Source organism: Moschus berezovskii, chromosome 23 (assembly GCF_049115385.1).
Source record: "Moschus berezovskii isolate FMDL1 chromosome 23, NW_MosBer_1.0, whole genome shotgun sequence".
Taxonomy (NCBI): domain Eukaryota; kingdom Metazoa; phylum Chordata; class Mammalia; order Artiodactyla; family Moschidae; genus Moschus; species Moschus berezovskii.
The window spans coordinates 25615223-25642295 of record NC_142482.1 but is presented as its reverse complement, the minus strand read 5'-3'; the positions used below and the strand labels follow the sequence as shown (position 1 = coordinate 25642295).

Genomic DNA, 27073 nt, shown 5'->3' with positions numbered 1-27073 from the left:
TAAAGCCTTTGACTGTGTAGATCACAACAAACTGTAGAAAATTCTTAAAGAGAAGGGAATACCATACCACTTTATCTGCCTCCTGAGAAACCTGTATGTAGGTCAAGAAGCAACAGTTAGAACTGGACATGGGCAATGGACTGGTTCAAAATTGTGAAAGGAGTATGTCAAGGCTATTTGTCACCCTTCTTATTTAACTTATATGCAGAGTACATCATGTGAAATTCTGGGCTGGATGAGGCACAAGCTGGAATCAAGATTGCTGGGAGAAATATCAATAACTTCAGATATGCACATGACACCACTCTTATGGCAGAAAATGAAGAGGAATTAAGAGCATCTTGATGAAAGTGAAAGAGGAGAGTGAAAAAGCTGGCTTAAAACTCAACATTCAAAAGACAAAGATCATGGCATCCAGTCCTATCACTTCATGGCAAATAGATGGGGAAACAATGGAAACAGTGACAGGCTTTATTTTCTTGGGCTCCAAAATCACTGCAGATGGTGACTGCAGCCATGAAATTAAAAGACTCTTACTCCTTGGAAGAAAACCTATGACAAACCTAGACAAACCTATTAAAAAGCAGGGACATTACTTTACCTACAAAGGTCTATATAGTCAAAGCTGCAGTTTTTCCCAGGATTGATCTCCTTTAGAATGGACTGGTTGGATCTCCTTGCAGTCCAAGGGACTCTCAAGAGTCTTCTCCAGCACCACAGTTCAAAACCATCAATTCTTCGGCGCTCAGCTTTCTTCACAGTCCAACTCTCACATCCATACATGACCACTGGAAAAACCATAGCCTTGACTAGACATGTATGAATGTGAGAGCTGGGCAATAAAAAAGTCTGAGCACTGAAGAATTGATGCTTTCAAACTGTGGTGTTGGAGAAAACTCTTGAGAGTCCCTTGGATAGCAAGGAGATCAAACTAGTCACTCCTAAGGGAAATCAATCCTGAATATTCATTGGAAGGACTGATGCTGAACCTGAAGCTCCAAAACTTTGGCCACCTGTTACAAAGAGCAGGCTCAGTGAAAAAGACGCTGATGTTAGGAAAGATTGAGGGAAGGAAAAGGGGACAGCAGAGGATGAGATGGTGAATGGCATCACCTACTCAATGGTCATTAGTTTGAGCAAGCTCTGGGAGACAGTGAAGGATAGGGAAGCCTGGTGTGCTGCAGTCTGTAGGGTCACAAAGAGTTGGACATGACTGAGCAACTCAACAACAGCAATAACATGACCTCCTAATAAATTAAAGGACCTGCTTGGAATCGGGAAACTTAAGTTATGTCTCAAGGCACACTACAGATTAGCTCCAGGACCAAGAGTAAATTGCTTTCTGTCTCCAGGTCTCAGTTTCTTCCTCTGGAAAGGATTAGACTAAACCTCTTAAACTCTATGATTTTATTTGGCTTTTCAGTGGCTTTCAGAAGACAGCTGATCATAATGAATTTCCAGATTATTATACAGCTCTGTTATATAAAATAAGATGTTTGAGAGTGATTATATTTGATGTTTAATGCACATTATATGATTTATTGAGCCTCCTCCCATCTCTTTGGTTTACACGGTGGTAGATGTCATTCCCCTTCAGGAACTGGGGTTGTGTATCTATATTAGTCCCTCAGTCGTGTCTGACTCTTTGCAGCTCCATGGACTGTAGCCCACCAGGCTCCTCTGTCCATGGGATTCTCCAGGCAAGAATACTGGAGTGGGGAGCCAGTCCCTTCTCCTGGGGATCTTCCCGGCCCAGGGATCAAACCCAGGTCCCCTGCATTGCAAGTAGGTTATTTACCGTCTGAGCCACCAGGGAAGTGTAAGGAGATGGGATTGGGAATGACTTGATTCATTTACTCAGTCATCACCAACTTGGTAAAAGAATCAAAACAGCCTCAGAAGCATCGTTATCACCGAAAATCTCCACTGGGGTCCGTGCTAAGACATCACAGTGGGCAGTTCTCCAAAGAGCACTTGAGCAGCTGCGTCATCTCAATATTCATATCTGAAGCCCTCAAACACCTTTGGGGTCTTGAGGGTTCTGGGAACACTCAGTAAACATTGCTAAATTATAATCCTGTCTGCTAAATGAGTACCCAGAGTGCCTTACAATCTCTTTTTATATACAGTTTCATTATTTGCTTCTTCAAAAGGGTGGTTGTTATGCTATAGGAATCTTTTGAAATGAATGTTGTTGAAAGACAGTGAAATTCATTCCATTTTATATTTCCAACCCAGCTCCAGACTTCCTTCTGAACTCCTTAGTAGTGAAAACAAACCTACATTTCATGTCATCTCTACTTTAATTGAACTTGTGCCCAATCCACTTATGTGGGCAGACACACACACCACTTTGAAAGCTGCTTAGGACGTGTATGTTTCAAAGGTTTTGCTCTAAAATCCTCCCCCTGCCAATTTTTATTTCAAAAACTTTTACATATGCAGAAGAAGTGGAGGAATAATGCAATCAAATCTATGCTACCCTTTGTGGGAAAGTCACCAATTATTAACGTTTTGCCCTGTACACTTACATTCTCTCTGTCTCTCCGCCTTCTCCTTGCCTTTTCCTCGCTTCTTATTTTTCCTTCCCCCATTTGTCTTGCTGTCTCTCTCTTCATGATGTTTGAAATGGGGGCCGTACTTGCTGGTAGTGAGTAAACACGCTGTATAAGCATGGGTTGTGCATCTTCTCGGGGCTCCCCTGGTGGCTCAGACGGTAAAGGATCCACCTGCCATGTGGGAGACCTGGGTTGAGTCCCTGGGTTGGGAAGATCCCCTGGAGGAGGGCATGGCAACCCACTCCAGTATTCTTGCCTGGAGAATCCCCATGGACAGAAGAGCCTGGCAGGCTGCAGTCCATGGGGTTGCAAAGAGTCAGACACAACTAAGCGACTAAACACAGCACAGCACAGTGTGTCTCCTCCAGGTGTTTGCCAGTTGATCCTGTCCTAAGCTAAGTTAGGTGCCACTGCAATAAGGGTGCAGTGGACACCATCCTATCTCCCCAGTCCCCTAGCTGTGCCAGTCAGATCAAGATTTCCTTTACAATACAGCTCTATTTTAATTTACTGTTTGACTTTTTGACTTTCAGCAACAAAATAAACTATCCTGAGAATTAAGTAGCTGATCCTAGGATGCAGTAATTAATGGAAAGGAAACTTCAATTCAAAACATTAAAACTGAGTTCAATAATCATGCATTTCACAGCTGCATCTTTTTCTTGCAGGTCAGACATCAGAAGTTCTTTGGCTGTTTACGTCCTGTTCTTGGGTTTCCATTTCATGCACTTAATCTCGATCTGAATTTGATGCCAATTGCAGACACTGTCTCTCTTGAGGGCTAAAAAACACACAGTTTATTATTTGGTTCAAAGCTGCTGCAGTTTTTCAGAGGGATTTATTGTGCAGATCTTGTCAAAGCAATACTGTTTACCCACCATTTGTATACAGGGGTACAAGAGCTCAGTGTGTTGGGGCTACAGGGCAAACATTGTGTTAGGTTAGGTAAGCCTAGTGATGTAAAGATGGGGTAATTTACAGACTTTAGGAGGAAAAAAATGGATTAATCCAATAGTGTTTGAAGGCTCAGCTTTTAAATAATTACTGTTTTCACATTTGCAGATTTCAAAGGATTTTTGATCAGGATTCAAAGCAGGAGACCATTTTTGAAAACATTGCCAAACCAGTTGCTGAGAGGTAGGATTTCCTATATTTTGTTCAGTGGGTTAGTGGTTTTTCATCTTGCCTTCAATTCTCAGATAATTGTGGTAATGCGCTTCAGTCTATCAATTATATCCTCAGGCTGCAGGGCATGTGATGATGGTAGCACTAATACTTTCTCTTCTTACAGCTTGTTTGTTTTAGATTTAGATACTGAGCCTCAAAACAACTGGTGAGACAGATAGAATAGCTATTACTACTCCCGTTTTGAAAGATATTACAATCTCTGAGGACTGGAGAGACTAAGTAGCACTGCTCAGGGTTGGTAGCTAGTGGTGGCAGAGTCCTAGATGGTTGTCTAACTGTTCAGTGCTGTTTGCTCAGTACAGTATTTCACGCCTGTGGTTAGGTAGATGAATGACTGTGACACCTGCGAGGCCTAATTCTGATCGACCCAACTCTACCTCAGGGTAATAACTCTGTTTCAATACTTGGCTCTTCACTTAGGTCCCTTTTGTTTCTGCATATCCAGGTAGTTCTGGGCTGCTGACTACTAAAACCAAACTCACCTGAGAATAAATAATTCTGAATAAATCAGAGTGCCATTTTATGAATATATGTTGGTGAAGTCTCCTTGGTACTAGATGCTCAGTCCTTAGATAAGCACCCTCTCCTATAGGGAGTCTATATGGAAAACTACTACTAATAAGGTGGCTTTCTGCTCCTGAAATCATTGGGTGATTTTAGTGATCTAAGTATCCCCAGCTACTTCTATCTTTATGACTAGAATTAAAAAGTACATCTGCTGAACAAACTCATTTTTCAAGTCTACTGATCAGTGCATTCTCAACCACAACCTTGCTGAAAATATATCAACACATATTGTCTCCTAAGTGCCTGTTACATGAATACTACTCAAACCATGCCCTTCTCGCTCTTTTTTTTTTCCAGCTTTATCGAAATATAATTGACATATGACATTGTGTAAGTTTAAGGTATATGTGTTGCTTTGACACATTTATAAATGATGTCACCAAAATTATTATCACCATAGTATCAGCTACCACGTCCATCTCATCACGTAGTTCCCATTTCTTTTTTTGTGCTAAGAACATTTCAGATTTGCTCTCGTAGCAACATTTAAGTATTTGGTACATATAAAAGTATTATTAGCTGCAGTCACCATGCTGTCCATTAGATCCCTGGACTTAAGCTCTTCTCTCTTTATGCTGTCTTCCATCACAGTTGGTAAGATATAAGTGAATAGGCTTAAGCTATTTTAGTGGTAGTCGCAATCCAGTAGCATCTCTCTAGACTAAATTCAGGTCTCCTCAGCTGGGTGGCACACATTTCTAAAATTCTGTTCTTTCTAGTAATGGTTCAGGTTGTGTCATTTTTCAAGTAGCTCATCTCGTGTGTTTTATTTTGTGATGTCCCAAAGTCATGTGGGGAGGGGACATCAGTTTGTGTTTCCTGGATGTCTATTTATTCCCCCCAGTACTGACTACCTCTCTCATCTTGAGCCCCCTTCCCACGCTGGCTCCTGCTATGCCCTCTGCCTGGAATTCTCTTCCTTCAGAAATCTGCCTAGTTGCTTTCTGAGCTCTTTTGAGGCCTTTGTTCACGTATCCCCTTCTGTCAGGCCCTCTGTTCTTAGTACCATCTTGAAACTGTGTTCCCTGTCACCCTTCCTTATACATTTGTTTTAGCATCTGACATACTATATAGTTTCCTTACTAGTTTTTTTTTTTTGCTTGTCATCCTTCTGCCAGAACAAAAGCTCCGTGAAGGCTGGGAATTTATTTGTTTCGTTCACTGACTTGACAGAGATACCTGACTTGATGATGACAAGATCTCAGAAATAACAGGCAAGAGCTTTGTTATCCAGGACGCTCAAGTTGTTATCACGGTTGTTCAAATGAATTATATCATTTATCAATAGCAAACATTCCTCACTGTCCTTTTTAATACTTTTCTTCTTGTATCCCAGTTTTCCTGAAACTGTTTTTGCTGTCCCCCCCCCAGCCCCCGCCCCACTGTTGGGCTTTATCTAGTTTCTCTGTCTCAATCTCTTCACTCAGCTGCCCTGTGTCATTTTGTTTTTCAATATAGGTCTGGTGAATAAAATATAGCTGACTTTTGCCTTTGTAGCCAAACTCAGAGTCCCTGATATTTAATTAATTACTTTAACCTATTTATATTTATTATAGTTACTCTGATAGTGTTTGGAGCAATTCTTCTTCTCTATTTATTTTTTTCCCGATTTATCATACTTGCTCTATTTTTTTTCCCTTTCTTGCTGTTTGTTTGTTTGTGCTCTTTGCTGTTGTTTTTGCTGCTTTATTTTCTCTCTCAAGGTGTAAGCACTTCTCTGCGATTTAATTCAGATATTTAAGCTCATCTGTGCTTTTTCCCAACATCTAGTCTTCCCTCTTGCTTGTCTGGCCCTCTTCTGCTCAGGCAGGGCCCTTGGCACACTTTTACTTTGCCTTGCCTACTCTCCTAACACTTTAATTGTTGAGATCTACCCGTAATTTCATTCTGGGTCGTTAATTATTTTCATGATCAGCATTTACATAGGCTTATCTGTAAGTTTTATTTGTTTCTTTGCTCATCACTCTTTCTTATACTTATGTCTGTTTCTTGGGTTCTCTTTTAGTTTTGCTAGTAATCATCATTAACAATTTTTTAGAGAGAGCTCAAGACTGAGGAGCTTTCTGAAGCTTTTATTCTGTTTCACAGTTAAATGACCATTTGGCCAGGTATAGAATTCTAGGTTAAAAAATAATTTCTCTCATCACTGTGAAGACATTGTTTCATTGTCTCCTTGTATGCAGTGTTGCTGAAGAGACACCAGGGTCTATCTGGACCTTATTTCTCCTTAGGAATTATGCTTTTGTCCTAGATGTTTTGGATTTTTTTTTTCTTTTTGTATTCTCTATCACCTCCCTTTTAAATTCTTAATTTTTACAATTTTATTTTTTCATTTGTAGGAAATGAAAAAAAAGTCTATTCTTGTTTTTTGGTGTGATGTCTTTCTTTCTCCTTCTGAAGAAAATTAGCATCTCTTCTTGGAAACGCTGGCTTTTCTTTCTATATGTGGTTTCCCTATGTGAATGTTCTTCTGTTGTAGAGTTGGTGCCTTGCTTTTCCCCTACAGAATTTTCTCAGACATTTGGTGATTCTCAGGGGTGGGCTCACCTCTGTCAGTTGCAAGGGCCATCGTCTGTTTGGAAATGTGGTTTCTGTTCTCCGTGGCTCCCCTCATGTCTATGGTGAAGGAATGGGGTGTGGGCTGTGGGCAGGGTGTCCCTGAGCTGGTCTGCTGGGTGTGAGCATGCTCTTTCCTCCTGGTTGTTGCTTACCACCAGGGACTCTGGTCGCTGTCAGTAATCCAGGCTCTTCCTCTGCTGGAAAGTGTTCTTCAATGCTGGATGGACAGATGAAGGCAAACGCACACCTCTCTCTGATTCGTCTGCAGAGGAGAGGGTCATTAAGCAAATTAACACTGGACTAAGAACCGGGAGAATCACTATTTTCACTGCCTTTAAATATGTCATATGCAGTATGTTCATACTTTTTGAAAACTTGAATTGTGTTACTCTGAAATGGTAAAATACAAGGTAACAATAAAATCTCATTTATACACAATATTTGAAATAATAATTACCCCCATAAATTGAAAAAAACATTAAAGAATTGTTTAACTTGGCAGTCCTAGTGAATGGAATCTGTGCCACTTTAGATGTTAAATGGAAATACCTATTCCTGATGAAGATTAGTCTCCAGGAACAAATTCCCAGCATAAATCCAGTTCATCTCCACCATCCCTTTAAAGCTGCTCTATTGGGCTAACCCATTGTAGCTTAATTCTGGTTACTGTGTGCAACTGGAGTTAAATAAAACTAATCTTATTTCTTTCAAAAATTCTGTAATTCAAGAATCCTACTATTTTTAGACATGCCTTTTCCTACTTAATTCAAATCAGTAATATGACTTATGACTGCAGAACTGCGGGACTGGTGGTAAGAATTCATAAAGCTTTAAACTTGTATCTTTGTGGTTATTTGCTGTTCAGCAATCTCCACTAGGAAGCACATCCCGCCTCTTCTAAACTTTGATTTTTCGGAAATATATCCTTTGTTGTTTAGTAACAGATAAAAACTACCTTCTGTAGTATTAATTTTGCTCACTGGTTTTGGAATAACTTTTTGGAAAGATAAAATTTAGGAAGTCCACAGATGTGTTTAGTGTGTGCTACTGAACCATAGAAAAGAGTTTGTAGCTTTATTTGATAAGTTACCTGGGGTTATGCTTCTCAGACTGGAGCATGTCGATCTTGGGAACATGTGGTACTCCACGAGGGGATACTTGAAGCTTCAGACTGAACACGGTGCATCATTCTGGAGTGTGAATTTTACTTAAAGATTGACTCAGAAAACTTTGAGGTCTAGATTTTTGGAGGTTTTATCACATGCACTCGTAAATCTGCAGAATCCCAGTGTTCCAGCCAATCTTATGTTATACTTAAAAGCTTCAAATGTAGGAAATTTGTTTTAGGTACAGTGAGTGCTTTAGGAAAAATTTGGAGATTTAGTGTTAGAGAAGAACATGGTTGGGCTGAAATGAATAGGGTGCACATTGCCAGGAGGATGGGTTGTGACAAAGATGTAGGTCCCCACAGCGGGCCCCACAGGATGGGTAAAGCCTCTGCATTGCAACAGGGCAGCCAGGTTGGCTTTGAAAATCTACTGTGAACCACTGCTTTTTAACCTTTGATTTAACGAGTGGTGAACAATATCAAGGGCAGCCTGTCAATTTATGTGAAGAAGAGCACGAGGGGAAAAGAAAGCTCCCAGGGTCACGACCTCAGGGAGAATGTCTGTCCACCTGTGCTCTGATTGGGTGGGAGGCCAGGGCTTGGTTGAGGGGTTTCCTCCCAGAGCAGGTAGTCCCAGCCTCCAGTGGGGCCAGGGCCAAGCCCATCAGGGCTCTCATCTGTGCCCTAGGAAACAGGCCTGGCTGGTGATGCTGTGGGTCACATTGCTTGCCCAGTCCTGCAGCACAGGCAGTGAATATAGATCCTTCACCTTCAAGACAAGAGAAGCAGCATGGGAGACAAGGAGGCCCCAGAAGAGCATTTAAAATAGATATCACTGGCCAGCTATTCTCCTCCATGTACTCATGCTTCTACTTTGTCTGGCTCAAAAAAATTTTGCAACAAGTAGAACAATCACGTTCTGGCCTCAGCCCTGTGATAACTCACTGTGTGACTCTGGGTCAGGCATGTCCCTTCTGAACCAGTTCTCCCATATGAAAAAGGCTAATGCTAATAATACCAAGTTTATCAGGTTCTGAGGATGCAAAGAAGCAATGCCTGTGAGTGGACTTTGTGAACATCAATGCCCTGTTCAATCTAAGGGTTGAAAAGTGAGAAATCTTCATTATTTTTGGCACTTTAAAACTCTGCCCACTCAATTCTGTCTCCAGACGAAGGTGAAGTTGATGTACTTCTCTGTAAGTCTCTTCCTTGTTGTTTTTGTTGCTAAGTTGTGTTCGACTCTTTTGGGACCCTATGGACTGTAGCCCACCGGGCTCCTCTGTCCCTGGAATTCCCCAGGTAAGAATATTGCAGTAGGTTGCCATTTCCTTCTTCAGGGGATCTTCCCGACCCAGGGATCAAACCTGCATCTTTTGCAATCCTCTTACTAAGTACTGCTAAAAACTCTGGGCATTGTATTTAAAAGAACATAAAAGGTAGAGATAAAAGGGTAGACTGGTGAGGTGTCTTCAGGACCTAAAGGAATGAGCCAGCAGTGAGTTCCCAGTGTGTTTTTGCTGTTGTTGTTGTTGCCTGGTGTATTTCAGACTGGATGCTAGAAAAACTGGCCACCAAGAAACACCAGTAGACTTAGACAAAAGTGCCTGCCAAATTCTGCTCTCTATAACCAAGGCACCAAGAAAGGGGGCAACCCAGTGAGACAGACATTTTTAAATACTGGTTGCCCTACTCCATCCAAATACTATGGAAAAACCCGCGGCCCCACCTTCATCCAGACAGCAAAGCCTGGCTATAACAGGGCGCCCCATTCCACTGCTGCCAGGGTGGTATCTGAGAAAGAGTGGAAGGACTTTCCTCCCCTCTAGGAGGTAACAGCTTCCCCTCTCCCCTCACCCAGGTTGTCAGTGGAAGTCTTACCAGGATCCTGGAGTTCACCACCATCAGCCTCCCCACCCTACTGTGGAGTCACAAGGTGCCCCGCCCTCTCCTCTCCAGGGAGGTGTCAGTAGAGGCCACGAAGGGAGCCTGAAGTCTCACCTCTGCCCATGGGGATGAGGCCCCCCACAGGTGTCAGGAGAGGCAGAGTGGGGAACCAGGCCCCTTTCCCTGCCTGGCAATAGTGAGGTGACACCAGTAGTGTGGTATCGGGAGAGACCTGATAAAACAGAAGTTTTAAGTATGATCTAGAATCTATAGCTCATGCCTAAATTGCCCAGGATACAATGAAAAGTATGCATTAAATAAGAAATATCAAGAACTAGGAAGTCACCAAATTCCATAAGGAGAAACTATTAAGAGATGCTAAAACATAGATAACACAGATCATAGAATGATCTGACAAGTATTTTAAAGCAACCATCATAAAAGTGTTTCAGTGAGCAATCATGAAAGTGTTTGAAAGAAATAAAAAGATATAAAGTCTTGGCGAAAAAAAAAAAAGATATAAAGAAGAACCAAATGAGAATTTTAGACTTAAGATATAATAACTGAAATTAAAAATATAGTGGGTGGGTTCAATAACAGGATGGAGAGGTAAGATGAAAGAATCAATAAATTTTAATATGTAACAATAGAAATTACTCAATATGGGCAATAGAAAATAGACTGGAAAAAAAAAAAAAAGATGCCCAGGGACCTGTGAGAACTACAGCAAAAGATCTACCATTCATGTTATCAGAGTCCTAAAGGATGGGAGAAAGTATATAGCTGAAAAGCATTCAAGGAAATAATGACTGAAGATTCCCAAAATTTTGCAAAAGGCATAAACCTAGAACTTTATGAAGCTGAGAAAGTTCCAAACAGGATAAACTCAAAGAGATCCACTTGAAGACAAACATTAAACTTCAGAAAACTAAAGACAAAGAAAAATATCTGAAAACAATGAGGAAGAAATGATATCGTACCTATAGGGAAAAAATAATTTGAGTTATAGTGTTTTTCATACTCCACTCCAGAAAGCATGGAGTCCAGAAGGAGGTAGCAGAATGTTCTCAAGTGCTGAGGGAAAAGAATTATCAGCCCAGAACCCTATTCCCAGTGTAATTAATTATTCTTCAGGAATAAAGGGGAAATAAAGACATTTTCAGACAAAGGAAGACATAATTAGTTGCTGGCATATCTACCCTAAAAGAAGGGAGAAAGGAAGTTCTTAAAAAGAAGGAAAATGAAAAAAGAATGAATCTTGGAACATCAGAACAAGTGAAAGAACAGAAATATACACTAACAAACTTTTCTTCTCTTGAGTTTCAAAAATTGTTTAATGAAGCAAAAAAAAAAGCATTACCTGATAAGTTAAAAACAGGGAAGGGTAAAGGGATTTAAAGGGAAGTGAGGCTTCACTGGAAAAGAGTCTGATGCTGGGAGGGATTGGGGACAGGAGGAGACGGGGACGACGGAGAATGAGATGGCTGTATGGCATCACCGACTCGATGGACATGAGTTTGAGTGAACTCTGGGAGTTGGTGATGGACAGGGAGGCCTGGCGTGCTGTGATTCATGGGGTCGCAAAGAGTCAGACACAACTGAGCGACTGAACTGAACTGAAGGCTTCCCAAGTGGCACAGTGGTAAAGAACGTGCCTGCCAATGCAGGAGCCACAGGAGACACAGGTTTGATCCCTGGGTTGGGAAAATTCCCTGGAGAAGGAAATAGCAACCCACTCCAGTATTCTTGCCTGAAGAATCCCATCGACTGCCTGGTAGGTACAGTCCTTGGGGCCACAAAGAGTGACTGAGAATGCATGCAAGGTTTCTATACTTCATTCAAATTGGTAAAGTGTCAACACATCAGTAGATCTCTGGTAATGGAACGGTTCTGTATCTTGATTGCATTGATGGCTACTTGAATCTACATGAGATAAAATGGCATAGAACTCTACACATGTATTGTACCAATGTTAATTTCCTGGTCTTGATAATATACTGTAGTTATACAAGATTTAACCATTGAGTTAAAGTTTGAGTTTGAGTTTCCCCAAACTTGGTGAAGGTACACAGAACCACTCTGTACTTTTATTGTAACTTCCTATAAATTTATAATTATTTCAAAAGAAAACATTAATATTCCCAGATATGAATATTTTAGTGTCAGTTGTTTTATGATGTTCTTCTATTCAGCAAATTCAGTAATCCGAATGATTAGATTTGAACGTCTCCCCCTTGGGTCTCAATTCAATAAAACTAATTTCATTAGACATTCACCCAGACATGCCTGCCAGTAAACGTTTTATTTTTCTCAGAGTTGGCTTTCAAACAGAACACACTGGTCAACCACCAAATTGTACAAAAACCCTTTGGCTCCCACAGATATGTTCAACTTCAGGTCACAACTTCATTTAACAGATGCATTGTTTATAAACGTGTACCTGTACTTGGCTCCACTTCCTACTACTCCGAATTTCCCTATAACATCATGTTTATGGCTTTTGTGATTTTACTACTTTTCTTAAAGTTTTAACACTTTAAAAATCATACTTTCAATTGAAAACATGGCTCTGTGTTTAAAAACAGCAACATATATCAACTTAAGGGGCTTCCCAGGTGGCAGTAGTGGTAAAGAACCTGCCAATGCAGGAGACGTAAGAGACTCGGATTTGATCCCTGGGTTGGGAAGATCCCCTGAAAGAGGGCATGGCAGCCCACTCCGGCATTCTTACCTGGAGAATCCCATGGACAGAGGAGCCTGGTGCGCCACAGTTGACAGGGTTGCAAAGAGTTAGATACGACTGAAGCAACTTAGCACACATGCACACATTTCACATTAACTGTCTTCAAGTGTTAATGGGCAAAATGACACTGAGTATGTGAATGTCAGCATGTTGGGAAGAAATGAGGAAAGCTCTTGCCACACTCAATATTGTAGATAACTTTTCTTCTTCATTCTGGTGTCACAATGTTTTAAGAACCTGATCTCACATAAAATGTAGATACAGATAGCATCGCCTTCCAGGTTTCCTTTTGGATTTGGTTTTTTTTTCTGTTGCAACCTGCTTTCCTGTTGAGAAATTGCTGAGAAGCCCAGAAGTGTTCAGGCTACAATTAGTAGAAATATGGGTGTATCACAACAGAATTAATGGTGCCCCGAGAATCCACCTGCCAACGCAGGAGACCCAGGTTCAATCTTTGGGTCAGGAAGATCTCCTGGAGAAGGGAATGGCTACCCACTCCAGTACTCTTGCTTGGAGAATTCCACGGACAGAGGAGCTTGGCGGGCTACAGTCCGTGGGGTCACAAAGAGTCGGACACTACTGAGTGACTAACACTTTCACTGTCTTTGCAGCCCTGTCTACCCAGGACTCCCTGCTCTCCTTCAGTTGACAGCCCCACTGCAGGGTCCTGCGGCTGTCTGTCACCCACTCCGCCACACACTCTTCTGCCTAAGGTGCTTCTGTAACTTGTGAACAGATGAGGAGGGACGTGCCAAGGTGTTAACACAGGAAGCAGCCCTCCAACCAGTGATGGACAAGGGTGGGGGGGTGTTAAATACAAAGGCACCTCTTCACCCCTCGGTGGGGACAACGCTAAGGCCTGTTCCTCGCTGCCCACAGTGGTGCCTGCTCTCTCATGTACCTGAAGTGGCTTATTTTCCTTCCGTGCCTCGACTGGAACTTCTGGGGCTCACCTCCCCAGTAAACTATTTCACTCAGCTCCTGGCCTCAGGACCTTCTTGAGGGAAGTGGGGTGGTGGCCTGAGACCAGTATTCCAGAGAATAGCAAGAAGAGATGAGAAGGGCTTCTTAAGAGAATAGTGCAAAGAAACATAGGAAAACAATAGAATGAGATACCAAGGGACTATTTCCTGCAAAGATGGACACAATAAAGGACAGAAACGGTAAGGACCTAACAGAAGCAGGAGAGACTACAAAGAGGTGGCAAGAATACACAGAACTGTACAGAACATGTTTTAATGACCCACAGTGACCCGCAATGGTGTGGTCACTCACCTAGAGCCAGTCATCCTGGAGTGTGGGGTCAAGTGGGCCTGAGGAAGCACGACTACAAAGCTAGTGGAGGTGATAGAATTCCTGCTGAGCTGTTTCAAACCCAAAGATGATGCTGTGAAAGTGCTGCGCTCAATATGCCAGCAAATTTGGAAAACTCAGCAGTGGCCACAGGACTGGAAAAGGTCAGTTTTCATTCCAATCCCAAAGAAAGGCAACGCCAAAGAATGCTCAAACTACCATACATTTGTGCTCATTTCACACGCTAGCAAAGTATCACTAGAAATCCTTTAAGCTAGGCTTCAACATACATGAACTAAGAACTTCCAGGTGTACAAGCTGGGTTTAAAACTGAAAGTGAAGTCGCTCAGTCGTGTCCGACCCTTAGCGACCCCACGGACTGAGCCTACCAGGCTCCTCCATCCATGGGATTTTCTAGGCAAGAGTACTGGAGTGGCTTGCCATTGCCTTCTCCGAGCAGCAGCAGCAGAGGAACCAAATTGCCAATATCTGTTAGAACACAGAAAAAGCAAGAGAATTCCAGAGAAACATCTACTTCTATTTCACTGACTATACTAAAGCCTTAAACTGTGGAATCTTCTTAAAGAGATGGAAACACCAGACCACCTTACCTGCCTCCTTAGAAAACTGTATGCAGGTCCAGAAGCAACAAGTAGAACCAGACATGGAATAACAGACTGGTTCAGAATACATCAAGGCTTTATATTGTCACCCTGCTTATTTAACTTATATGCAAAGTACATCGTGTGAAATGCAGGGCTGGGTGAATCACAAGCTGGAATCAAAAATGCTGGGAAAAATATCAGTAATCTCAGATATGCAGATGACACCACCCTAAAGGCAGAAAGCGAAGAGAAACTAAAGAGCCTCTTGATGAGGCCGAAAGAATTTCTTTTCTTTTCTCAACATTCAAAAAATGAAGATCATGGCATCCAGTCCTATCCCTTCATGGCAAATAGATGGGGAAACAATGGAAACAGTGACCGACTTTATTTTCTTGGGCTCCGAAATCACTGTGGACGGTGACTGCAGCCATGAAATTAAAAGACGCTTGCTCCTTGGAAGAAAAGCTATGACAAACCTAGACAGTGTATTGAAAAACAGACATCGCTTTTCTGACAAAGGTCTATCTAGTCAAAGCTATGGTTTTTCCAGTAGTCATGTATGTATGTGAGAGTTGAATCATAAAGAAGGCTGAACACTGAAGAACTGATGCTTTCAAACTGTGGTGCTGGAGAAGACTCTTGAGAGTCCCTTGGACTGCAAGGAGATCAAACCAGTCACTCTTAAGGGAAATCAGTGCTGAATATTCATTGGAAGAAGTGATGCTGAAGCTGAAGCTCCAATACTTTGGCCACCTGATGCGAAGAGCCAACTCATTAGGAAAGACCATGATGCTGGGAAAGATTGAAGGCAGGGGGTGAAAGGGGTAACAGAGGATGAGATGATTGGACGGCATCACCGACTCAATGGGCATGAGTTTGAAAAAACTGCAGGTGATAGTGAAGGACAGAGAAACCTGGCGTGCTGCAGTCCATGGGGTTGCAAAGAGTCGGACACGACTTAGTGACTGAGCAACAGCAGTGGTTCTCAAAGTGTCGTCCCTGGACCAACAGCATCAATGTAGTCTAGGAACTAGTTAGAAATGCAGTTTCTTGGGCCCCATCCAGGCCTGCTGAATCAGAGCAATCTGCGTTTTAGCAATCTCTAAGTGATTCTGATGCACTAAATTAGAATTGGGATCCTGATCTTGGTACAAAGCTTAATAGAGGTTGGGAGGGCTTGGGAAACAGGGAGATGGTGACAGAGGGTACTTGTGGTATTTGTCTTTAATGATATCTTTCCCAGAGAGCTGAGATGTACTCTACATAACTTCCTGATTCCAAAATTGGTATTTGTTTGCTTATAATTTTTGTTTTCTTTTGTTTAGTCGCTGAGTAGTGTCTGACTCTTTTGCGACCCCATGAACTGTAGCATACCAGGCTACTCTGTCCATGGAATTTTCCAGGCAAGAATACTGGAGTGGGTTGCCATTTCCTTCTCCAGGGGATCTTCCTGACCCAGCAATCAAACCCCCATCTCCTGCACTGGCAGGTGGGTTCTTTACACTGAGCTACCGGGAAGCCCTTATTTATAATTTACATCACATTTATTTATAAAATCAATCAAGACACGTTACCCTGACGCTAGGGCAGCCTTCATGTTCAGAAGGGGATCCATCTTGATTTAACGTTTATAGGAAGATGAAAAAGTAGCAGAGATATCAGAAACTATTTGGACTAAATTAAGTAATTAATTATGATTGATTAATTTTTAGAAATTTAATAAAGCTCTCGAAAGAAGTAATTGTGGGAGACTGTATAAAACATTGATTAAGATCATGAGCTTTGGAGCCGTTGAGGCTTGGTTCAGCTCCCAACTTGAATACTTAATAGCTGCGTGGTTTGGGCAAATTATTTAATCTCTCTGTGCCTCAGTTTTTAATCTGTAAATGATGCCGTAATAGCTACTTCATTTGCCATGATGATCAGGTGAACTGAATGTGAAATGCATATGCCCCAGTATACAGAATGTGTGCTCAGAACTATTAGCTATCATCCATTTTTGGCCCCTCACCAACATTTTTATAGAAAAAGATTTTTCATTCCAGTTCAGGATTTTACCAAGTTATGAATGATTTTTCTTTATGGATTTTTTCCCCCTTGACTGTTTTTAGATTTGGTTTCTCCTGAGGCACAAGTCTGCAATTTTACTGTAGATCTTTACTTGAGGATTTGAGGATGCATTTACAGATGATCCAGAGATACTCCTGGGTATTGCTGTTCACCTTCCTATCCTCCCAAAGATCGATAGGCAAAGAAAGCAAATAGAATGCAAAGCCTTCTGGAGAATCCTCCCTAGACAAATGTGCAGTGGTTGATTATAACTGGCAAGATTTTTTACTATGGTTATTTGAATTTATAATCGACTGTGGCAAACAGCACAACCATAGTTAAAATATGTTGTTTAAATTGTTGGGGAAATACGGCAGTAAATTTATCTAGTGTTTTATCACTTGCAGATCTGAATATCTTCCTCACTTGAACGTTGCTTTCCTTGGAGCAGAGAGCTCTTTTAGCAGCAATCCCATCATTCTCAGTGAATCTGGCCTTTTCTATTATCGGCCATGTGGTTTAAGTCAGATTTTTAGTGTACTTCTTGCTAAATAACATGAACAGATTTACTTGTTGTCATTTGATAACAGTGAGCACCTTTCGTTTTACAGAGTTTTGCCAACCTTACAGCCCTTTCACATGTATTATCTCACTTAGTTCTTACCATAACCCTATGGGTAGATAGATGTGATTTCCCATTTTAGATGAGAAAACCAGGGCTCTGAGCATTTAATTGCCTTCTGCAGGGTCACATAGTAATTAGGCTGTGGAACTGAGACTGGAATAGATCTTCCTTTCATAGTCCTTTGATCCTTAAACTGCTGTATCACACAGCTGTGTTTACGTATCCCCTCCCATTTCACAAAAATCGACCTAGGTAAATTCACCAGTGATGTTCCTGTCACGGAATTAGTGGATACCTTTTAGTCTTCATCCCGTTTGACCTTTCAGCTCAGGCATAGCGGGCAGCACCCACACAGTAGCGTTTGGCCAGCTGGCTGGATGGCATCACCAACTCTGTGGACATGAGTTTGAGTGAACTCCGGGAGTTGGTGATGGACAGGGAGGCCTGGCATGCTGTGATTCATGGGGTCGCGGAGAGTCGGACACGACTGAGCGACTGAACTGAACTGAACACCTGGGAATAGTCCAGGGCACTGTGGGGTTCTAAGGGGGTGGGCATGCTGGAACTGGGGACCTAGATAAGTGAGGGTGACAGCCACAACATCTATAGAATGGTCACGCGGGACAGTAGGGGCCGCCCGAGGAAGCAGCACCCGGACAGCCGTGTGAGGCTGGCTGTCCCTTGTATCCCCAGAGCTGGTCTTGGCAGCATCTGATATTTAAGCCTCCAGCCTGACCACTAGGACAGGAGCTGCAGGCTTTATCAGTAAAATATTACAAAATAAAAGCAGACAGGGACTTCCACTGCAGGGGGCACAGGTTCAATCCCTGGTCAGGTAACTAAAATCCCACATCCTGTCAGTGTAGCCAAAAAAAAAAAAAAGAAAACACCCATGCACTGACCCCTCTTTTAAAGGCTCTACTTGTGTTTCCAAGGCTCCTCATGATTGGGAAGTTTTCTACCACACACTGGTTTCTGATCTCTAAGGCTATTTCCAGCTATAAAAATAATTAATTAATTAAAAATGGACATATGAACATTGTAATAAAGTGTATCAGAGAGTTGATGGAATTCTCTGAGAGGTTAGAATTCACATTATTGAAAACTGCTGCAACATTATAAAGAAACTGTCTGCAGGCTTAGAAATAGGAGTTAAATTTAAAGATCACATTCCACAGAAAAGGACACTATTTTCCTATGAATTTTCAGGTGAACCACTTAATGAAGACAGATTTAAAATTAAATTTTTCATTGTAATCATAGATAGAGTGATCAAATGTATAAACATGTGTTTTGAATTATGTACAAATTATAAATCTACACAGTTTCTTATTCAACCTCCATGACTTACAGGAGATGTCAGAGGAAACATTAAAATGCATCGTATATATGTGAATTTAAAATTAAATTCAAACTAAAATGCAATTGATTTGTATGAAGAATTAAATCTTTTTAGTGAAATTGTTTTATAAGATTCATCCGCTTAGATACACTAAATTTTACATTTTGAAATAATTTATAGGAAATTTTTCTCACTGTTGTCGCAGCTTCTGAAATACTGTTAACATCTCTACCAACAGTTGCATCAGCAGAAATATCTTTCTCAAAATTAAAAATTATCTGTGCATTACATACCCATAGCTTAGTTATTTTCCAGCTGAAGGTTGGCCATTTTGACCACCTCTGCCTACTATGGTGACTATAATTAGTAATACTATATTGTATATTTCAAAGTTACTGAGAGAGCAAATCCTAAAAGTTATCATCACAGGAAGGAAAACCTTTGAAAGAAAAATTATTTATGATCTTGAATTTGCTAAGAGTTTTCAGTTATGTCAACTGAAAATGAAATTGCTAGAAATATAAATTTTTATGATCTAATAAATGATTATGTAGAAAAACTAGTCAGGAAAATTGTATGATCAATCAAATTATACCAATAAAGTATTATTATTTTTGTGTTATATAAAATTATAAAACCAACATACTACTTATTTTACAATTTGAAAATTAATCATTACTCATGTACTACAATTATTCATCTAATTATAAATAATCACTCTAAGTACTAAATATTTTTAAGGAAAAGCTTTATATTTCAATATCTTTGATATAGCACTTTTTCCTTTTTGAACAAGGGACCCTGCATTTTCATTATATCTTTGGCCTCACACATATGTAACAAGCCCAACCAAAAAGGCCCTCAAGGTCTGCTTCCCCCTTGTAAACAAAGAGGCCCAAATTTCCTCATTTTTCCCTCTTTGCTCATTAGGCTTCAGATTTTGACAGTCCAGGGATCTTCAGCCCCAGAGCATTTGCCCTAGCCATTTTCCTGAAATGCTCTTTCCCCAATACCCACATAGCTTGCACTGTTAGTTCTTTAAAGTCTTTGCTCCAATGTCACCTTCTTTGTGAGATATGCCCTGACCATCTCAGTGAAAACTGCAGCCCAGCCCTCTCCCCAACTACCACTGATCCCACCATATTAGTCTCCACTTCCTATTTTTTCCCATTGAACCTTCTGACCTTTATAATTTACCTATGCACTCTGTCTGTTGTACATTATCTGTCTCCTCTGCTAGAATGTCAGCTTTGCAAGGACAGGAATCTTCTGTTCTCTTCACTGATGATTCTCAAGCACCAATAACAATGCCAGCCCGCACCCATTGAATATTTGTAAGATGAATGAAGTCTGAAATTATTAGATAAACATGTAATTGCTACGCAAGCCAAAATCATTCACATAACTGCAATGTGTTTTTCTTTGTTGTGCAATAGGCAAATTAGATTCTTGGTTCCTCAAATTGTTTACAGCTAATGCTTTTGTATTTTCCATCTATTTTAATTAATGAAAATTCCTACTATAGAGCCATACACTGAATGCATGCTAATTAAATTGTGTTGTTCATATAATTGTAGCTGTAAAAGGCTTTCAGAACACTAAAAACTTTGTTATAAAAGCTTAAAGAGTTGAATGAAAAGAAAACCCCAGTGGCGGAATTCTTTATTTGCTTGTTAAGAATATTTATCTCTTATGAGACCCTGTTTTGCCTCAATCTAAATGATAAAAGAAGTACAGTATGTGTTCACTTAGGAATGTCTGTATTTTCACTCAATTTAGGTGCATAGCCAAATATGTTAGGAATTAGGAACTATTCTTATTCATAGATAAAATATTCTTCATCCACAGCTCTGTAGAAATTCAAACGTATATTTTCTAACTTGTGTTCACTCTCAAACACTAGGAGCTTTGAAAATCAATATTTCTTTTATTTTTGATTTAAGTTTGGTTAATTTATCATGAGACCACCGTTTTTTCTCCCTGAGACAAAATCAGAATTACTGTTACAAGTAGAAAGTATCCATTTTTAAGTAACAAACTTGTGCTGCCTGCTACTTTTAAAAATGGAATTGGTCTTGAGTGGGAGAAATTGTTACTGAAAGTGGCTGTGCTCTGTGTAAGTTTCTGGTAGAGGGAATGTTTATATCATGTCCGTAAAATTTGAATTTCCAAGGAAGCCACCAGAATAATGAAACACTTAAGTAGCACACCAAAACTATTTTCTGTATGTTGATATGATGTAAAAACATGATCAGCTTCTTTAAGTAGAATTGTGTGTGCGTGCTGAGTTGCTTCAGTCGTGTCTGACTCTTTGTGACCCTGTGGGCTATAGCCTCCCGTTCAGTTCAGTTCAGTTCAGTCGCTCAGTCGTGTCCAACTTTCCGCGACCCCATGAATCACAGCACGCCAGGCCTCCCTGTCCATCACCAACTCCCGGAGTTCACTCAAACTCATGTCCACAGAGTCGGTGATGCCATCCAGCCATCTAATTCTCCGTCGTCCCCGTCTCCTCCCGCCCCCAACCTTTCCCAGCATCAGAGTCTTTTCCAGTGAGTCCACTCGTCGCATGAGGTGGCCAAAGTATCGCAGTTTCAGCTTTAGCAAAGGATGAAAATCATGCCAATAGTCTCATATCTACATTCGTTAAAGTTATAACTCTAAAGACTTCCCAGTTTCCATCTAATGTTAGTAGTATAAATTTTACAGTACTAAGAAGATAACCAATGCAGATACTAAAAGGTTGTTGATTCTGAAGCTTCCCAATCTATTTTATCCTTAATATGTCATTGAACCATGAAAAATGACCCATCTAATGTTAGTCTACTGAACTTTGTCAATGACAAGAGATCAAAGCCCACCTCAAATCAAAGAAAAAGAAACCTATTGGCTTACATTACTAGGAAGTCTAGAAATGTGTTGCCTTTAGTCTCAGTTACCTCCATGTGGCTGGCAGCTCCGAGGTTACAGGCTTGCCAAACCACAGCCTTCAAACAGGACTTTATCTTTCCTGGTAGCATTAATAAAGTGCCCATGTGAGGATTCTGGGATCATGCCTGTTCCCAGACAAATCTGTCAGTAGAGGACGGAATACCCTCTTTCCTTCTATTCCCCCAGACTCACTGATAGCCCTGCCTGTGTACCACTTGGAGGTGGAGACAAGTTCTGCCAAAGGACCAGATGCTGGAGATGCTAGAGAAGAGGGCGTCAAGAGAAGCACCAAGCTGGACAGATAAACCTCTGCCTTGAATATGCAGCAAATTAAAGAAAGTCAGGGGCTTCCCTGATGGCTCAGTGGTAAAGAATCTGCCTGCCAATACGGGAGACCAGGTTTGACCCCTGGTCTGGGAAGATTCCACATGCCACAGGGCAACTAAACCCGTGTGCCACAACTGCTGAGCCAGTGCTCCGGAGCCCAGGAGCTGCAACTACGGAGCCCGCACACCCTAGATCCCGTGCTCTGCAACAAAGAAGCCACTGCAATGAGAAGCCCGTGCACCACAAGTAGAGAGTAGCACTCGCTTGAGAAACGCCCACACAGCAACGAAGCCCCAGCAGAGCCAAAAATAAATAAATGAAAGTGAAAGTCGCTCAGTTGTGTCCGACTCTTTGCGACCCCGTGGACTATACAGTCCATGGAATTTTCTAGGCCAGAATACAGGAGTGGGTTGCCATGCCCTTCTCCAGGGGTCTTCCCGACCCAGGGATCGAACCCAGGTCTCCCGCATGGCAGGTGGATTCTTTACCAGCTGAGCCACAAGGAAAGCGCTAAATAATTTAAATAAAATTATTTTAAAAAAAAAAAAAACAGAAATCCAAATCGATTTGAAGATACCTGTGAAATACTGAAGGCTTGGTGACTTTCAAGGGTGATTCTAAAAGGTGAAGAATAAGAACAAAGCTTGTTTTGACTGTGTCCTTCTAAAGTATCTAATAGTTACCTCCTCTCTCTGATAATGGGAAGTGAGCAGATGTCTCTATATTTCAGGTTGATTGTAGTCATGTGGTGATGGACAGGGAGGCCTGGCGTGCTGTGATTCATGGGGTCGCGGAGAGTCGGACACGACTGAGTGACTGAACTGAACTGAACTGAACTGAACATACCAAATAAAGAAGAACTAACATGTACATCACTTCATGGGAAATAGATGGAAAAACAGTGGAAACAGTGTCAGACTTTGTTTTTTTGGGCTCCAAAATCACTGCAGATGCTGATTGCAGCCATGAAATTAAAAGACGCTTGCTCCTTGGAAGGAAAGTTATGACCAACCTTGATAGTATATTAAAAAGCAGAGACATTACTTTGCCAACCAAGGTCCGTCTAGTCAAGGCAATGGTTTTTCCCGTGGTCATGTATGGATGTGAGAGTTGGACTGTGAAGAAGGCTGACCGCCGAAGAATCGATGCTTTTGAACTGTGGTGTTGGAGAAGACTCTTGAGAGTCCCTTGGACTGCAAGGAGATCCAACCAGTCCATTCTAGAGGAGATCAATCCTGGATATTCATTGGAGGGACTGATGCTAAAGCTGAAACTGCAATCCTTTGGCCACCTCATGCGACGAGTTGACTCACTGGAAAAGACTCTGATGCTGGGAAAGGTTGGGGGCGGGAGGAGAAGGGGACGACGGAGAATGAGATGGCTGGATGGCATCACCGACTCTGTGGACATGAGTTTGAGTGTACTCCGGGAGTTGGTGATGGACAGGGAGGCCTGGCGTGCTGTGATTCATGGGGTCGCGGAGAGTCGGACACGACTGAGCGACTGAACTGAACTGAACTGAACTGAACATGTGTTGGGTTTCTATCATGTGTTAAGCTGTAAACATTTTGGTATATTTTGCATATATGTGTGTGTGTGTGTGTGTGTGTAGTTGAATCAGTGATGATGCTTCACTGTAGTTGAATCAGTGAGGTGTTAATTCATCTGTGAGTGACAGAAAAACTTAATATAGCTTAAAGATATGAGCATTTATTACCTCACATAAAAAGAAACTTGGAGGTAGGCAGTCCAGCTCAATGAACACCTCAATGATCAGCTCAGTGACCAACAAACAGCTCCTTGACCACTTTCCCTACCACATCACATCCTGGTACAAGATGGCTGCTTGAACTCGAGCCCAGAGATAAACCTTCCAGGCAGGAGGAAGGAATGAGTAGGAGGAGGAGATTGCAGCTGCTGCTTCTTAAAGAGAACGGTTGGCATTCCCACATGACGTTTCCACTTAGATTTCATTAGGTCTTAACTTAGTCAGGTGGCCACACCAGGCAGTAACTGAGGCAGAGAATTGTCAATCTTTAGGCTGGGAGGCCAGGTGCCCAGCTAACATCTGGGGCTTGGTTACTGAGGAAGAAGGGGAGAAGGACTGCAGGGAGGCAGCCAGGATTCCCTGCCTTATACTCCACCTCCTAAAACATACACAGTTTTAGGAGCTGGAAGACCATGGGACCTAAGTTAGAAAGGTCCTAAAATCTCTGGGGTCTTCCCTGCTGCCTCAGACAGTCAAGAATCTGCTTGAGATGCAGGAGACCCGGGTTTGATCCCTGGGTCGAGAAGATTCCCTGGAGAGGGGTAAGGCTACCCACTCCAGTATTCTTTCCTGGAGAATCCCAAGGACATAGGAGCCTAGCGGGTTACAGTCCATAGGGTCGCAGAGTCAGACATGACTGAATGATGTTTTAAGAATTCCCTTCCTTCTCTTGCCTACAGGCTTCCGACATGCTTTAAAGAGGCTCCTGGTGGGTCTTGTCAGAATCCAGCCATGTACCGACTTGCCCTGGGCCTGTGTGTATTGACAAGGGCAGTGGTGTTTTACGCATGCACCGCTTGTGACCGCTGCTGTCTCATATGCTGTTACGTTTGACACCACCTTTGTGTCACTTTGAAAAGTCAGGCCTATATATATTTTAAGTACAACACACTGTTCTCTCATGAAAAAAAATATTGAGTCTAACTCCTCTGTTTCACCTCACACATTGCATCTCCTTTAAGGAATAGTGTAAGAGTACAGTAGGGTTGTATATTAAGTAGCCTCCTGTCAATGTATTAAAGTGTAGGTACACTAAAAATATTTCCCCTTGGAGATTACTTGACAAAGTAAGTAATGAATAGAGGTTCAGAAAACATCTCAGTGATAAAACCATCATTCTTCTTTGTTAGACACATTTCATTTAAACTGTTCAGTCGCTCAGTCATGTCCGACTCTCTGCGACCCCATGCATCACAGCACACCAGGCCTCCCTGTCCATGACCAACTCCCAGAGTTCACTCAAACTCATGTCCATTGAGTCGGTGATGCCATCCAGCCATCTCATTCTCTGTCGTCCCCTTCTCCTCCCGCCCCCAACCTTTCCCAACATCAGAGTCTTTTCCAGTGAGTCAACTCGTCGCATGAGGTGGCCAAAGTATTGCAGTTTCAGCTTTAGCATCAGTCCTTCCAATGAACACCCAGGATTGATCTCCTTTAGAGTGGACTGGTTGGATCTCCTTGCAGTACAAGGGACTCTCAAGATTCTTCCCCAACACCACAGTTCAAAAATGTGTTTAAGGCCTCCCTGTGGTGAGTCATATAGCACAGCTTCAGTATATTGAAAAGCTGTTTGACTATTTACCTGTTGTTTTCAGCCTCTCTAAAGTTGGAAGTACGGATGGAAAAGCAAGTGTGAGACTTCCTCAATAAAATTCTTTTAGAGCATGATTATGAATGATCTAGTACCATAACTTTAAACTAAGCCAAAGTACATCATGTCTCCATTTGGTCATCACGTTAAGAAATGAATGGCAGTGGTTACTTTGGGGAAATTAGGGGGGTCTTAAAAAATTTGAACATAGGTTCGTTTCCTTTAGTTTTATGTTTCTTTTTACTAATTTACCACTTAGGCCTTTGTCTCCAGTTCAGTCTGCCTCTTTCAGAAGTTCATCTGTTTCTTCACTTCCTCAGCTGGGGTTGCCAGATTCAGCAAATGAAAACAGAGGACACCCCGTTAAATTTGAATTTCAGATAAACAGTGAATAAAGTTTTAGTATAAATGCGTCCTAAATGTTGCTTGGGTCGTACTTATACCAAAAAATTACTCATTGTTTGTCTGAAATTGAAATGTAACTGGGCATCCTGTATTGTATCTGGCAGCCCTAGCTCCAGCCCCTGTTGCTGTGATATACCTGTATATTTTCTTTGTTGGAGTTCACACCTTCCTCTGTGGATTTCTCCTGTTTCTGCATTTCCCTCTGCCTCTGGTCATTTCTGTCTGGATGATGTCTTCTCTGGTTTTTTGTTTTTTTTTTAATAATTTATATATTTGTTTTTGGCTGTGCTGGGTCTTTGCTGCTGCGCGTGAGCTGTCTCTAGGTGCGGCGAGCGGGGCCTTCCCTCTGGTTGTGGCCCACAGGCTGTTCATTGCGATGGCTGTTCGTTGCGATGGCTTCTCTCATTGCAGATTGCAGACTCTGGGCACCTGGGCTTCAGTAGTTGTGGCACATGGGCCTTTAGTTGCCCGAGGCAACCAAAAACTGCGGAATCTTCCCAGACCAGGGGTCAAACTGGCGCCCCCTGCATTGGCAGGCAGATTCTTATCCACTGTACCACCAGAGAAGTCCCCTCTTTGTTGTCTTATTAGCTTAATGCAGTCACCCATCTGCCCCTCCTCCTGATCCTTCTCATGTAAATGACACGCAGCAGTGTTTATCCTTGAGACTCTGAGGTTGTTTCGAGTCCCGCTGTACCCTTGCCCTCTGTATTTAGTCAGTAACCAGTGCGGTCCAGATTTCTTCTCTGTCTGCTCCTCCCTCCCTCCTCCTCTTTCTCTCCCCATCACAGCCTCTCTTTCTTGTCCACACCTGTGTGTCCATCCCCCACCCTACCCTCAGTTCAGGCTCCTGCTCACACGAGGTCCCTGCCCATCTGCCTTTCCAGCTGGCCTCCTGCTTGCGCTCCCATGCCCAGGTCATTTTGCCTGCCAGCTTCATCACTGTCAACTGCTGCACCAATCTTATTCCTCCCCAACTGAGACCCTTCAGGGGCTTGTCTACCGAATGACATTTAAGCCCCTTATTTGAGATCTTACAGGGAAAACCTGAGTTGGTCTCTGCCTTTTTATCTAGTTATATCATTACTTTGTACTCGTGTTACCGAGTCTAATCTCATACTGCTCACTGCACGAGGGGCCAGTAATTGAGAGATGAGTTGTTGGGGCAAGAAATGATGACTTAGCAAGTCAGCAAGCCAAGAAGATGGTGGACTCTTGCTCCAGAAGAACCATCCTGCCTGAGTTTGAATCCAGACTCCTTTTATACTTAAAGGGGAGGGCGTAAAGTCAAACACTCCCTGGTTCCCATCAGCCTCCAGAAGGGATGCGTTAATTTTTTCTTCCCTGCACTTATTCACAGTTTAGCCTGGTCAGGAGATTTCTGGGTATTTTAGCTTAATGCCCATTACCTGGGAAACAGGGTTCCCAGAGACGGGCCATTATGTATAGCCTAAGCTTATAGGCAATATCCCTTTAGTGATTAACTTGTAATAGAATACAAAAGGCTCTTCCTTATTATACTAGTGTTTATCA

The 27073-nt window shown here is 42.0% G+C and overlaps 1 protein-coding gene across 2 annotated transcripts in view; it reads left to right on the top strand.

The window, feature by feature from the left end:
• The window catches only part of KIF6 (kinesin family member 6), a 421191-nt gene that overhangs the window by 8763 nt on the left and 385355 nt on the right, over nt 1-27073 (top strand). For both annotated transcript variants that reach the window (XM_088831062.1, XM_055406438.2), the window contains exon 3: nt 3621-3695. In XM_088831062.1, the coding sequence (XP_088687188.1) occupies nt 3621-3695 (75 nt within the window). The remainder of the gene's footprint in view (nt 1-3620; nt 3696-27073) is intronic.